The following is a 16360-nucleotide window of genomic DNA, read 5'->3' on the forward strand; positions in this document are numbered from 1 at the left end:
ATCTTCAATAATATTTATTGAAAATGATGTTCATGTTTAAACAGAAGAATGCAATTCAAATAATTTAAATAAAGTTGAATTAGTTGAAATTTATGTATATTTAAATTCATCAAGTATTAGAATTTTATTCATATTTGAGTTTAGAGAAAATATAAGATGTGCTTTAATTCATGCACATCTGTGTCCAATGGTGGTTATTTTAAACAATCCATACAAATATACAGTGTATGATCACAACCTTGAAAAAGTAACGTAACATAATAAATGTACACAACAAAAATAATTTACGGTTGAAGAAAAAAAAATGTGAAGAAAATGAAAAAGGGTTGGGGAGAGGGCACAGTAGTCAAATGTCCCACAGTTTCTTTCTCCTTTTGACCAACTTAAGCATAAAGCGAGGAATGATCTTCTTAAGGTTCCTAATGACGCTACGAGTACATCCTTTGATGGCCATGAATAGAGGAAACTGCACCAATGCAAATATGCATACAGGGAAGAATGCTGCACAATATGTCAAAGTTGAAGTCCACGTGTTCCCATCTAACTTGATGTTGATCAAAATTGTGGCGCTGAATGCTAGCATTGTTGTGGCCATGGAGAAGAACAACAAGGCAAAACCTGCCATCAATTTTCGAGGGAGAGACTTTCGAAAATCCCACATCTCGCAGGGTGATGTGAGGATTGAGAGGAACATAATCACAGAAGCCAGAGAACCTACAAGAGCCACAATATCCATGATTGTGAAGACCAAGAATATGGGGTGATGAAGGAATCTAGGGATGCCATCGTCATCTGTGCCTCCAGGGACAGTGTATGCTGCTGCAAAGACAACAGTGGCAACAAGAACAGCTACTGCAGAACATGATTGAGCAGTTTCTTTTATCCATTCACGAGCATCCTTAAGGAGTGATGCATGCTTTTTCACAAAAAGTTCCTTTGCTGTTTGGTTCTTTAAGTTTTTGTGAACGGTATAATGATAAGGGAGTCTCTTTTCTATGCGCTGCATTATTATGATGAGTGCACACAGTAAATAATTAGAGATACAATAATTTCTGATTATGAGAAATTGAAAAGGATACTTACATCGAACCAATGCAACTCCTCTTGCAGCTGCATAGCATAACCAGGTTGGGAACCCCCTTGAAATTGTGCAGTGTAATGAAGGACAGTGTTATTGTCCTTGTCTATTTTTCCAGCAAGACTTCTCACCATTTTCAGTTTCTTTAAGATTCGATAGATTTCCTTCTGGCGGTGTTTGACAGCCATGTATAATATGTTTTGCTCGTCTTCACTGACATGCTCAATTGAATGAGGATGAAAATGAATTATTAATTCAACAATCTCTGTAATTCCATTGCAAGCTGCCATAAGCAAGGGAGTATATGTAGTGGGTTTTCTTGCATCCTCTTGTTTCTTTTCTTCCTCTTGTTCACTTTTTTTCTCTTTCGGCTTTTCTTCATGTTGTGATCTTCCTGTCGAAACTGTTCTATCCCATGCTACAGTAGTATTTCGCCATGAATAGTCTTTTTCTGCTAGCAAGAACACTAGTTCCTTTGCTAAATTATGCATTTCCTTTTTCCTCCAAAGTTTATCAATCTCTTTCCATTCTAAACATCAACAAAGCAAACAAGTAAAACCCCCCGAAAGAAAAAATTAACTCCAACCATATTATCTATAAATTTATCCATAAACAATTTTACCAATACAAAAATAATCATAAACTAAAAAATATATAATTTAAATAAATTATGTAAGTTAACTTTTATAAATTAATTTTAAGTTTTAAAAAATGTTTTAATTTTTTTTTTTATAAAACAGTTTTTCCAAACATGTTCTAAATAGTTTTTCTTTTTGGGAAAAATGTGTGATGCACCTTTGGCTAGAAGCTTCCACATGGAATACCATAGCAGGGAAAAAACTGCGGTTGACCAAGCTGCAAAAAATATACATTATAGAAACAACATTAAATGAGTTAATTAGAGTGTGCTAAAAAATTTCTTACAAAACTAATCTTATATACATATTTATCCAAAGATGTTATTTATGTTTTAACATAACAATTGGATACCTGAGAGATTCCTTTGAGTTCTAGGTGATTCAGTTTTCCCTTTCTTGTGATTTTCCAGTTTTTGTCCTTCTCTCATGCTCTCCTCATGCTGCGTTTGAGTTGAAGATGCTGCATTTATGTTGTATCTCCCACTTTCCAAATCTTCCCTTTTTGTAGTGTATCCATTACTTGGAGAGTAGTATTTGTAATCTTGAAATGTAGGAAGCACTGTGTCACCACCATATTGCAACTATTAGCACAACTTGCTATATAACTTCAACTAGGACTTTATTCATTATCTCAATTCCAACACACTTAATTTTTTAATCAATAATAATGAATATATGCAAAAAAGAAGAAGAAGCAACATAGAATATAACAATATATTTTGGATGCATATGCATGTCTGTAATTGAAAAGGTAAATTATATATGGATGGAGAAGACATACAAAGGTATGTTAAATTTTTGAAAGGACCCATTTGGGTTTGACTTTTAAACATGGTGGGCATCTTTGCGAGCAATTGGAGAGTTGTGAGATCATTGTCTTCTTTTTGATCAGCGAGGTAGTCATAGCGTTTCAGAAGCCATAAAGCTGTGCCTGCATTGAAAAAGCCATGAACATGGTACCAACTTCATTTTATGGGTGGACATGATTGAAATGACGAGAGAGAGAGAGAGAGAGAGAGAGAGAGAGAGAGAGAGAGATGGACCAAAGAACTGATCAATGACAGCAGTGTGAAGAATGGACATCTTATCGGTTCGGTGAAAATGAATGTTGGGATCAAGTTGACGGTCTTGAAGGAAGAAGCTGAGCAAATCTGTCTTTCCAAGAGCAGCTGCTCTGTAAACTGGGGTTTCTCCCAAATTGTTCCTCATCTCTATCAATTGCAGATACTGCTCCGACCCAGCTTCCTCCTCGTGCTCCAGAATGCTCTTTGTCATCTCCACTTCCCCTGTGAAGGCCACTTCATGGAGTGGCGTGTTCCCCATGTCATCCTGCAACCTCAGCACACGTTTTATGTCACCCTCACCCACCCACTCGATCATTTCCCTGTACATTTCTGGGTTCCCACAGTGTGCTGCGTAGTGAAGAGCTGTGCTGTGGTGCAAATCGATTTGCTTATCCAACAGATCCTTGTGTTTGTTGAAAAATTTCCTGAAACCTTCCCAGTCATATCTCTTCGCCAATATGTATGGCCTTTTCATTTTTTCAATGTGCAAGGCTACTTGCCTTGTCACCTCTAATTTCTTTCTCACTGCCTGTTCCTCGTTCATCACTCCCTCATCGATCCTTCACTGCATCCAACCATTCGTCTCTCTCTCCTTATATCATGGAAAGGATTAATCCTTAACCCAGAAGCCACAATTTTCAGCATATGTGCTTTGCTTAATTAATTCACAAAGGGAATAAGCTTGCAAGAATAACTAAACTCAGAGGTTTCCCTTTCCTTTCCAACATTATGTATTCCCGTAATTCCTGGACTGGCTTTGTTAATACTCACATGCACAGACATATTCATGAAAGTTGAGATTCTTCTTAGCGATGAACTTGTTACAAATTTGAGAGCAACGTATTTGTTTTCAGTCACTTCAAAGAACTATAGATTCACACACTGTCACGCAAGTACAGCTAGATCAACTCTAATTTTTTCTCATATTGAATCATAAAAGATAAGTATATATTCTTACTTTTATAAACAAGTTTGGATCAATATTCTTGATTGAAGTCTATGGTTTGGAAAATGGATCTAGCATACAAATTCATTTTCTATGAGTATTGTACTATGTCCAATCAAAATTGCTCTCAACCTATTAAAAAAGTTGATTTACTGAGTATTCAATATATTTATCATTTTCAATTTTATAACGAAACGAGACGATAGTGTTGTTGTCTCCACAGAGAACTTGAGCCCAGAGTTCAGACCCTTCCAACTGAGGCAAAATACTTTGTCCCAACTCACATTGTACATGGTTTGTCCCAACTACACTTTCCTGTTTTTCATTAAACTTTTCAGTGGCATGACATTCCACCTGTAACAAGTCTTGTCTCCACGAAACAATATAGTATATAGTAAGAAAAAGCAAGATAAGAGAAACATGTTATGTGTTTTAGTATAACCGCTAAGACATTGACAAATGTACCAAATTGTTTCAAGTAATAAATCGGTAAGACCAGATATCGTATCCCAAGAGACTCGTGTGACACTAAACAATCATATAATTACTTAACTAATTTAGACTAAAGAATGACTCCATTTAATGTGATTTCGGTGCAATAAAAAAATAAACATAGTTCACAAGTTGTAAATTGAACTTTTTGGGATTAAAACACTTGGAAATGGAATGATTAAAGATGATATGGAATGAAAATGTTGGAGAATGATTTTACCTACTACACTCTCATGCAAATGCACATCACTTCTTCTTCATTTAAATGTTCATGTCAACCTACTAAGTTACTCAAATCCAATTCCTTGATAGAGAGAGCCTAGACTTTTTCATTAAATTCCAATCCCTTGGAAACCTAACAAGTTTATTTGCATTAAGAAATGAGATTTAAGACAACTAAAGGTCCAAACTCTATCCCTAAATACAATTTCCTTTAGGTGTTTAGTCCAGTTCAAGGTTCACATAATATTTTCCAACATTAAGCAAACCAAATAATAATGTTATGGTTGATCAAGTCACAACAAGCTTTAAGCAAAGGAAATAAACACTAACAATCAGTGAAAGAAGCTTGTATTCATTCAAGACAAATGCATTTACAAGAAAGTTTCATAGTTACATCATTCACCAACAAAATGAACTTGAGCTTACAATGGAAGAAAATGGAAGAGATGGAGACCCAAGAAAAGATGAATGGAGAGCTCCCATTGCCCAAAACTAGCTCCCAAAGGTCCAAAATGGTGTTTTCGTGCTTCAGCCGCTAAGAAGCTCCCACCTTCGTTGAATGGTAGCTTTAAATAGGTATAGGGTGCCACATTAGGAAGTGCCGCGCTCAACCCCCTTTTCTGGGGTGCCTAGGCGCGAGAGTTGTGCAAAGAGTTGCGTGAAGACTCGTGCTCAGCCCCCTTCCTGGGGTGCCCAGGCGCGAGGGTTGTGAACCAAATGGGGCTCAACCCTCCTTTTTGGGGCGCGCAGGCATGAGAATTTCCTTTGTGTGTCTTCTAAACAATTGTTTTTGCAGCTTTTCTCCGGGTTCTAGCTTTTGATGGTTTTGATACTCTTCCAATGCACACAATTTGCCTGCACAAATTTGAGGGAATTAGTGATGAAAACCCCTAAGTATAACCTAAACTAAACTTATTCACAAAGTTACATAAAAAAGAGAATTAAACAGGTTTCAAACTTCAAGAGAATTGATTTGGTATAAAAATACAGATAATGGTAAAAATTACCGTTATCATTAACTCCTGCATGATCATGGTCCTATGATCAAGACTGTAAATTTATTTTATGTTTATCATGCTAAAGTAAATAAATACCACTAAAAAGATTTCTTCGACTTGGAAATAGTTCATGCCTATTTTAATCATAAAATTGAATACCAGAAACTTGAAAACTAAGGTAAATTAGTGAGAGTGTTATAAACTAGACCTGTAAAATCAAATTATAAACTCTTAACATTTATTTTGCATGAAGAATTATATCAAAATATTATTAAAGAATATAATAATTCAACATTAGATTAAACTATTTATAAATATTATGCTATAAATAATTTTTATATACTATTGTTTTTATCAAAGTTGATCGTATTATATGTTATTTTTAAATAGTTTTTATATTTTTATAATAGTAAAATATTTTTGTCAACTATTCTTTGATTGATTATATTTATATTATTTTTTACGTAAACAAAAAGTCATTGGACTTGAAGTGAGGGAGGCCCAACGATTCCAAAATAGAAAAGCCTAAAAAAAGAGTGTTTCATCTGACATCTCCAACATCTCATCATATACTTTCAAAAATTTCATTTTTAATTTTCTAACATTTCATCCTTATCTTGCATCTCCAACTTTTTCGAAATTTCATTTTTAACTTTAAAAAATATTTTTTTTGTTTTCTTTTTTTTTTATTAAAAACACTTTACATCACCTTAATAATAATTAAATTTAAAATTTAAATATTATTTAATATAATTTTATATTTTAATAATTATTAAAATATGATTTATATTATAATATTAGTTATATTAAAAATATAAAAATAAATAATTAAAATAAAAATAATAACAATAAAAATAAAATTATATTAAATAAAATATTTAATATATTTAAATATATTAAATTATATTAAAATACTGAAATAAATTAAATAATTATTAAAATTTAAATAAAAAATAAAATTTTAAAAACAATTATTTATTTAAAATCAAATAAAATAATATTAAATAAAATAAATACATTTAAATTATATTAAAATATTAAATTAAATTAAATAATTATTAAAATTTAAATAAAAAATAAATTTTTAAAAACAATTATTCATTGGATATCCGAAACATTGCTTATCGGATATCTATATTCGATTAATATATCTTTTCAAAATTTTCTTTTTTAAATTTTAATAATTATTGAATTTTATTTAATATTTTAATAAAATTTAATATATTTAAATACATGAATTTGAAATATTATTTTTATTTTCATTATTATTATTCTTATTTTAGTTATTATTATTTTAATTCTTTTAATGAAATTATTATAAAAATATAAATCATATGTTAATAATTATTAAAATATAATAAATAATATTATAATTTTTATTTAAATTCAATATTTGTTAAATTTTAAATAAAAAGCAAAAATGTTAGCATATTTTTTGGATTTTAATATCTGGTAAACAAGTTTTTAAAATTTTGGTTTTTATTTAAAATTTAATAATTATTTAATTTAATATTTTAATATATTTGAATATATTAAATCAAATTTATTATTATTATTTACTTTATTATTTTTATTTTTATTATTTTATTTTTAAGTTTTTAATATAACTATTATTATAATATAAATTATATTTTAATAATTATTAAAATATTAAATTATATTAAATAATATTTAAATTTTAAATTAAATTAAATTATTATTAAAGTGGTGAAGAATGCTTTTAATAAAAAAGAAAAATATTATTTATTAAAGTTAAGATGAAAATTTTGAAAAAATTGAAAGTGTAAAATTAAAAATGTAATTTTTAGAGATGGATGTTTGGAACTCGCAAAAAATAAATACTAAAGCCCAAAGATGACCCAACCCACTAATTTGTATAGGTGGTGTCTGTGAAACGACGAGAGAAGAGAAAGGAAACACGGCAGAGTAATAAGATCGCTGGCTGTCCAGGAGAACGTAGAAAAGCAAAACGACGACCTGAGAAAGACACCGACCCGGATCTGTTTTCTTGCGATAGGATAACGCTTGCAAGAGAGAAAAACGGAATTGTAACCTTGGTGCGTTCTTCGCTGAATCGACTCTAAACTCGTTCGAATTTGCTCGACCTCACACCTACTTCCGAGTTAACTAGGTTTGAGGGTGTGGGAACGTAAATTCCTCCGAGTTTACGAGTTGACTCGCGATCTTGATATCCTGATAGCAACATGTGCAGATTCTCTAAACTGACGCTTAATTCTCTTGTGGTCACATAATTGAATATCTGAGCTTGTGTTGTTGAAAACTTGAAATTGTTTTGTATCTCTGTATTTCTGTTGTTTATGAATTTTGTAGGGTGAAGTGATGAATATTTTTTTTCTTATGCAGTACAACCTTCCTTGACTGCAAGAACTTCAGTCTTCAAGAATCTGCCAATTAATTGCAAGTCTTTTCATCCCTTCTTGTGTTAAAGTTTCTGGTTTTCCCATCAGATCCCAATCTAATATGGTTCTTTTTTATTCGGGTTAAAAATTTTAGGAGTTGGCAAGATATGGCTACTAGACGTGTTCGTTACTCCCCTCTTGCCACAGACGACGATGATATTGCTATTAATAGACCATTTGACCCACGATTTGATTATACACCGAAGGCCTTGGATAAAGTTCCCTGGAAATCCATTGCCCTTGCACTCTTCTTGCTATTCCTTGGTACAGGACTTTTGTTTCTTTCATACTTTATCTTCACTGGTCATATGGGGGGAGAGCGTTCTCAAGCATATGGCCTTTTAGCCCTTGGCTTCCTTAGCTTTCTCCCAGGTATGTTGGATTCCTTGAATGTGATATGCATTATGTATGTTAAGTATCTTGTTTAATGAATGTAAGAACAAGAAAATTAATGGTTGTGACAACTCTTTGAGATTTTTGAGTTAGTATCCTTTTGGACGAATTGGTTCTTAGTTATGCATTACGAGCCGTAGAGATTTTTTTAGCTCAAACTGCATTTGATCTTTACCCAGAGAAACACATAAAGCATGCCAATTTTGTCAATGTTCAATTGAATTTGGTGAAATGGGGGGTGCTGGATGCACTTCTTTGTTAGCAGATAGATAATTCACAAATCATAAACCTTTACAATGAATCAGTTAAAAATGTTTCAAAGAAGCGTGGCATACCAATACTAACCTGATGATAATATCATTGCATATAATACGAAGCATACCAGTATGGTCCATATCAGCTGTCCTCTTTGCCTATGCCATCACATAAAATATGCTACCTTGACATTAACGTGCCATTAATACTGTAACACAATTTCTTTAGCTAACACCTTTACTTGCTTAAAAAAATACTTTGATGTTTAATTCAATGATGAGAGTAGAATAAGAGGGGCATGGAATGGGTAGAGGTGATCTTCATCTCTATGATTATGTTTACAATTATGAATTAAGGATTATTTCCATCATATATACGGAATGATGTTTCTTCCGTAATTTTTAGCCCGTTTCATTTGTTCTAGAGCATGAAATGTCTCACTTCTTTTTTCCAGAGATGCTTCTTCAACTATAAATTTTAATTTAGTTTGTATCTACCAGGACAATGCAGATATTAACATATCTGCTACGTGGATCTTTTGCTGGAAACATAATTTTTCTTGATTTCTGTATACAGGATTTTATGAGACTCGAATCGCATATTATGCATGGAGGGGTGCTCAAGGATACCGGTTTTCTGCCATCCCTGATTATTAGAGCATTACTGTAAAAGAGTAACAGAGCTATACCTTGCAAACTTTGTAATGATCAAATTTGGGGTTGCAACTTGTATGTTTGAATGACTGAGAATAAAATGGTAGATGTAATCGTTTTGATAGAGAAGTAGTTAATCCAGTGACAAAATTTAGAAAGAAAAATGCATATCACTTGAAATGATTTCAATCAGAATTGTGACAATTGGGCATTTCAGTGAGGTGAGATCAACTCGTTAATAACGTTTAATTGTGACAATTTCTAATTTCTAATGATATGGAATTATAACGGATCTTCGCAAGACTCACTCAATCTACGGTTATTCTTTCTGCTGGTAGATGCGAGTGAGGACACGTTTTAATAAACTTTTGCATAAAAAAATAAGAAAAAATAAATAAATTTTTACATATAAAAGTTAAAAACAAAAATATGGAAAGTATTATAAAATATTAAAATTATATTTTCAAAATTTTAGTTTTAATTTATAAGAGAATCTATTTGTTTCATATAAATTTTTATAGAGAAGTTTATTTAAACGACCTAAAAACTATGGGACAGAGATTGCGCGCCAAACGAAAAATGTGCACACGGGACTAATGCCAAAAACTAAAATAAAATAAAATGGCATTTATTTTTCATTCTTTTATTTTTATAGTGTATTTAGCACAAATTGTTTCAATAATGTAATTTATTTAATGCCTGATAAAGGCGAAAAGATTAATAAACCTGGAATAATTGCAAATTGTGGATAGCCCATTAAATAGTTCAATAAATAACTAAAATTCGTTATCACGAGTGAATTTTTAAAACATTCACTATCTTTTCAATCTGCAGCTTCAAACATGGCATTATAACAATCACTTTCAATCATGCATTTCTTTTCTTTTAATAACTTCCCAGGACTTAGATAAATAATGAATTCGTGCGGTGAACTAATTTTGGATGGGAAAAAAATGTGAGATGAGAGTATTAAGATAATAGTTTCCGTAATCATTGTGATTTAATTTTTTTGTGGGCCCACCCAGAGCATAATAATATTGCTTTTTTTTGTCCATGATTATTATTCTGTTTAACAATTAAGAGAAGTTAACAAGGCCTTCATTTTGGAAGTTAATAGAAGGAAAAAAAGTCAACTGGTTGCAATTTTACTTGTGGAAATGGTTAATCTTTTTCTATGACAGAGTTATTATTTTTTAAGAACTTCCACGACAGTATTATTAAACATGGAAAACGCAAAAATTGGTCTTGCGTACCGTTTTAATGATCATTACAACCATATCTTTACTAAAAATATAAATATCAATTTTTTTTAATATTTGTATACCTAGCCTCCTAAATTATAGGATTGGAGTGACCAATTTGGATTCTATGATCTACACCGGAGATTTTTTCCTAAATTTTGTAAAGAAAAATAAACACAATATGATTTAATATCAATTTTGCTTCTAAAAGTATATATAACTTTTCTTTATCTATCTCTCTCTATAAACCTTATTTTTATTCTCAACGTTATCAGTAAGGTTTTGTTAACAGAACTCAAGCCCGCGACTTATATAAACTTCAATTATATAGGAAGTAAATGTTTTTATATATAAATTAATGTTATCTTTTATCATTGAATGATTTAGAACCCACTTATTAAACTTTTTATAAATAGAATAATTTTAAGATTGTTACTTAATTTTAAAAACTTTTTTTAAAGAGAAAATCGTTCTTTTTTTTTTCTGTGTCATTATATTCAAGAAAATATATTTTATTTTAAATAAATTTTGATGAAAAAAACTACTTTTGTATATCATGATGGGTTTAAAAGATGTTTTCCAACGTTCTCACGAGAGATACTTTCACTACACAAAAACAAAAGTAAAATATGGAAAATAAACTTTCCTGAGCATCATTCATATTCATAATTCAATGGCTAAGAACGTCTTAAAAAAATTTAACTTACAAAAAAGTTTGTGTAGATGACTTAAACAAAATTATTATCTTTTCACTAATTTGCATTAACAAATGTTGTTGAACTTTTTCAAATAATCGCTATCTCAGCTTCTTTTTTTACTATTATTTACTCTAACAAATAATGTTAACAATATTCAAATAATAGAGCAACATAATTCTTCTTTCAATCATTCATTTTCCAAACCATACATATGCAAGCACGCGTTTCATTACGACCCAAACAAGCTTTTGCTGTAGAGAAACCTTTCAAACTTTCCGCGTTTTATGCAGAATATGTGAATCCATCCGCGTAATTTTAATTTAATCACTAATTTTGAATTTCAGTTTTATATATATATATATATATATATATATATATATATATATATATAATAATCGTATTAGCTATTTTAAAAGAGATTATATTGCTATTAGTCTTCTTATGTAATATGAGTGGTCCAAAATTATAGTCTGGAATTGATTCGGGTGGATCCAGAGGATCCTTAATTGCCATCTTCGCCCAAAGACAATTCCAATTTGCAGTATCCAGAAACTAAATATAATAATCATGAAAAGCAATATAAGAATATCTGACGAGGAGACAGAGACAAGAAGAGCCAGTAATTGGACTATTATTCATTTTTCATTATTTCTCAACTGATGCAATTCTCTTATTCTTTAAGGATATTTCGCTCAAATAATAATATGATAGTCGCTTAGGTAAAATTAGTAAAGCTATGTATGACTTAAGTGAAATTAGTGAAGTTATAGAATTTTGAAAAATCATGCAGATACGTTAATTAATTTGGTGATATGTCCAACAAAATGTGTATTATTTAAGCAATATGAGAATACTGAAATGGTAAAATTCAAGTGGGGAAATTGGTGTTTAAATTATGAAGAAATAAGTTTAATATTGCATAGAGAGAGTATATCGCTCATACACGTAAGTGAGTGTAATGTAACTTATAAATAAATAAGTTGATAATGTCTTGGTTTATCTGGCAAACTTATTATTTTCTTTAGAAGTTTAAAATTATATATATATATATATATATATATATATATATATATATATATATATATATATATATATATATATATATATATATATAGGGGTTTGTTAACGCGCGTACGCCTGTTTTTCAGTTGATACATTTTAGCAATGTGTACCGGATTCTAAGTTTTAAGGTTAAGGATATTTTAATAATTTTCATTCTCAAAACTTTAAAAAAAAAAAAAGAAACCCTCCAAACCATCACTCACCTCTCTCATTCCTCTCAATCATTTCTCTTTCATCTCTCTCACTCCAACATTTACTCTGTCATCCATACTGTAGCCCCAATTGAAAAAAAATCATAAACACTTGCCTTTAAACAATTTACCTTCGTAAAGAGTTGAGTCATTGACATATTCACCTTCAGACAAAGGTTCATTCAAGATCTCTTCAATTTCACCATCTTCACTAACCTCTCTAATTTCATCATCTGTTGAATCATCATCTCTAAAAAAAACCCCAGGCCAATTACCAATTCTTTCGGATGTCATTATGCTTGTGAAAATTAGATAAAATTATATACGACAAAAATTATAAAATGAAAACTCATTATAAAGTCATTTTTTGTAAGAAATTGTTTAACAAGGAGTGTTCCTGATTTTTTCCAGGCCAATTACCAATTTCTTTGATGTCATTATGCTTGTGAAAATTAGATAAGACAAAAATTATAAAATACAAACTCATTATAAAATCATTATTTGTAAGAAATTGTTTAACAGCGAGTATTTCTGATTTTTTCCAAGTCAATTACCAATTCTTTTATGCTTGTGAAAATTGGATAAAATTAGATAAGACAAAAATTATAAGATGAAAACTCATTATAAAATCATTTTTTTGTAAGATTGTTTAACGACAAGTGTTTTTGATTTTTTCAATTGGGGCTAAACTAGGAATGACAGAGAAAAGATTGGAGTGAGAAAGATGAAAGAGAAAGCGTTGAGAGGAATGAGAGAGGTGAGTAAGAGTTTGGAGGTTTCTTTTTTTTTTCTTTTTAGTTTTAAGAATTAAAATTATTAAAATACCCTTAACTTTAAAACTTAGAATCCATGATATATAAGGATATTTTTGTCTACTAAAACCCGGTACACATTACTAAAATGTACCAACTGAAAAACAGGCGTACGCGCGTTAGCAAACCCCATATATATATATATATATATATATATATATATATATATATATATATATATATATATATATATATATATATATATATATATATATATATATATATATATATATATATATATATATTAGTATTTAGGAACCTATTTATTTGAAATTACATGGTTATCATTTATCAGTTTTTCGGATATTCTTATTATATAGACTTTAAGCTATAAATATTATATACAGAGGAAGACGTTACAATTATTTTATCACATAAATATATTATATACTGGTCATTTCTTGGAAACTGATTTTTTTTTATTGAAAGACTTTATTCTGGTGCTATATGATGTCAAATATTTTCTATTCCATTTACAAATATATTATGATATAGAATTGAATAAAGGGATTGATTTGTTTACACAATAATCTTTAGATTGTCAAATCCATCTATATTGAAAAATAGATTATTTGTTTATTTTGTTTAATCCACATATGTTCAACATATATAATGGATCCTTGCATGCATGTTGATTGTTACAAAACTTTCATTTATATACCCAGCTGATATATCATAAAATTAAAATGAATAAGCATAAACAATGCATGTGCTTTATATAGTAGCAGTCCCTTTGCAATAAATTTGTTCTGTACTATAATAAAGCCATAAAAATACAACAACAATTTATAGGTTGTACTATATATTCATAAATGGATAATGACTGAAGTGCTATAACTAAGTTTTCTATTCATACTTCTTTAATCATTTATATCTACTAATTGGGTTGGAATATCCCGAGTCCATGTACCACAGTTTGCCAAATTTGAAAAGATCCATAATAAATAACAAACATATTAAAAGAATAATATTCCTAACATTTAAACTATTAATTTTAAAATAAATTCAGAATTTTAAAGAAGTTAATTGTAAAAAATATAATATCATAATCAAAGTAGTTGTAGTTATAGTAAATTTTTAATTGACACAATAATATTTTTTAACATGTTTAATCTGAAAAAATGTATTACTAAAAGCTGTAATAATTTATATTGAAAAATACTTTACGGCGTTTTCTATTTTCTAATAATAAATTCTGATTTTAAAATATTAAGTGTTTGAAATATGATCATATTCTGAAATTATTGTCATTTATTTTTTATGAACATTTTATAAAAATAGAAATTAAAAGGAACAATATGTAAAATTATAAGATGATTATAAGAATTTAGAAAATAATATTTCAGAATTAATCGTGTGTTAAAAATAGTGAGATTAGAGTATTTTAATTATAAATAAAATTTATTATCTTAAATTATATCATATTTTTACAAACATTTGTTTTTTTCTCTTTTATTTTCATATTTTGTTCCTCTATTTAAAGACTAGAAATTGTTAATGTGATTATTGTGAAGAACTTTTTATCTATGTTTTATTGACTTCTTCAACAAAGTAAGTTGATTTTCTACCTTTTTATTAATTTGTTTGTTCTTTCTCTTCTGTGACTCCTTTTAGTTTGCATAAAGTATTTGAGTTTTCTTTGATAGTTTATGTTAATCAATGGTTTTAATGATGTGTTTTTATTGTGTTTCCAGAAATAGAGTTTCTGTACGTTTAAGGATGTTATAAATGTTTGTTTAGTTTGTCTTTCAGAGATAAAGAAAACTATTTACATTATTTTTAAGTTTTAAATGTTTTGAAATTTGTAAGTTACATGATTAAATTGTATAATGAAATTTGATGAGTTAAATTTGACTTGTTTTGGATATTTGTCATATTTTAATATAGTAATTTTTATAACTACCAAAATTGTAATTTTTAGTTAAAAATTTACTTATTTACAGAGAACTCAAAATGTACTTGTAGACGCTTTTTCTCTAAATGTATTTCATGAAAACATGGTAATAATTTCTATTTAAATATTTTTAATTTAGACATAATTTTCAAGTTAATGGCATTAGTGTGTTAGTTTTTTACTGTTTGGAAAAAGAAATTAGAATAAAAATACAGACAAAGTATATTGGTCATACAAGATTATTCCTTCTCCAAGAATTTCCTTCTGCTCTTTTCCAGTGTTTGGTCTACCAAAAATGATGCTATTGTTTCTTCCAGAATATTAGACTTACTTCACCCAAGTCCTCATTTACAGAAAGTTCCTTTGGATCCATTTGCATTCAAGCCCTCCAAACCAGAAAATTTACAATTCTTAAACATTTTGAAAGCTCCTTAGTCTCATCCTTCAACTTGCTGAAAAAGAGTTAAAAGAACATTAATTTGCTGTTGAGTAACTGTCATGTGTCCTGCAGCCTATGATTGGATCAATCTAATCAACCAACCTAACCGCTTATGAAAGTAGTATTTGTCAAAATTATAATATGTCATTATCTTGATACAAAACTCACTATAATTGAATTCAATTCCATATTTTTTTTAAACTCTTTTTACTAATATTTCAAAACTTTATACTATAGATCATTTTAAAAATGAATTCACGTCTACAAGAAAAAATCATAAATCACTATCATTATACTTATAGTAATTTTATAACTATAATTTTATAATTTTTTTTACCAAAATATGTTTTATTTGGCGTCCAGAACTCAAAATTTAGTTGTGGGATCTTAGTTTTTCTTTAAATATCTTTCCTTAAAATATGTTGATAATTTCACCTTAGGGTATTGTAATCATCCACTATTAAAACTAAAATAAAAAAAATTATTAAAACAAACCTCTCTTTATATATATAGTATAAACTACTTATTAGTTGAATTTTAAAAATTTCAAAAATGATAAAAATATGTATTTTAAAAGTTGAAAATATTACTAATTCAGATATGTAAATATCATATCACATCATTTATAATTATATCAACTAATTTTTTATTCCAACAAAACAAAATTACACAACACTAAAAATCATAATTTTACTATTTTTAAAAAATTGTATTAAATATTTTCTTATGAGACTAATATTTATAATCAAATACACTTGAGTATCAAAACTACAAATTTGGTTGTATAGAAAAAGGAACATCAAATTAGGGTAGTTTTTTCAATTAAACTCATTTAACAAAATGTCTACCTATTTTTTATTTGAT

General features: G+C 28.9%; 2 protein-coding genes across 3 annotated transcripts; one reads left to right on the forward strand and one right to left on the reverse strand.

The window, feature by feature from the left end:
* Positions 1-140: 140 nt before the first annotated feature.
* LOC108342296 (uncharacterized) lies at positions 141-3393 on the reverse strand. Its single transcript, XM_017580056.2, has 6 exons — positions 2760-3393; positions 2498-2647; positions 2069-2275; positions 1874-1933; positions 1084-1607; positions 141-1000 (listed from the first exon to the last, which is right to left on the reverse strand). The coding sequence occupies exons 1-6, from the start codon at positions 3322-3324 to the stop codon at positions 347-349; spliced, it is 2160 nt and encodes a 719-aa protein (XP_017435545.1). The 5' UTR covers positions 3325-3393; the 3' UTR covers positions 141-346.
* Positions 3394-7301: 3908 nt separating this feature from the next.
* Positions 7302-9288, forward strand: LOC108342032 (uncharacterized). 2 transcript variants are annotated; one of them, XM_017579733.2, is made up of 4 exons: positions 7302-7495; positions 7803-7856; positions 7953-8230; positions 9083-9288. In XM_017579733.2, the coding sequence occupies exons 3-4, from the start codon at positions 7966-7968 to the stop codon at positions 9160-9162; spliced, it is 345 nt and encodes a 114-aa protein (XP_017435222.1). In that variant the 5' UTR covers positions 7302-7495; positions 7803-7856; positions 7953-7965; the 3' UTR covers positions 9163-9288. The 2 variants fall into 2 exon arrangements, with proteins under 2 accessions (XP_017435222.1, XP_017435223.1); XM_017579734.2 differs by having other exon boundaries at positions 7489-7644.
* The last annotated feature ends 7072 nt before the right edge of the window (positions 9289-16360 follow it).

This window comes from Vigna angularis, chromosome 6 (assembly GCF_016808095.1).
Source record: "Vigna angularis cultivar LongXiaoDou No.4 chromosome 6, ASM1680809v1, whole genome shotgun sequence".
Classification (NCBI taxonomy): domain Eukaryota; kingdom Viridiplantae; phylum Streptophyta; class Magnoliopsida; order Fabales; family Fabaceae; genus Vigna; species Vigna angularis.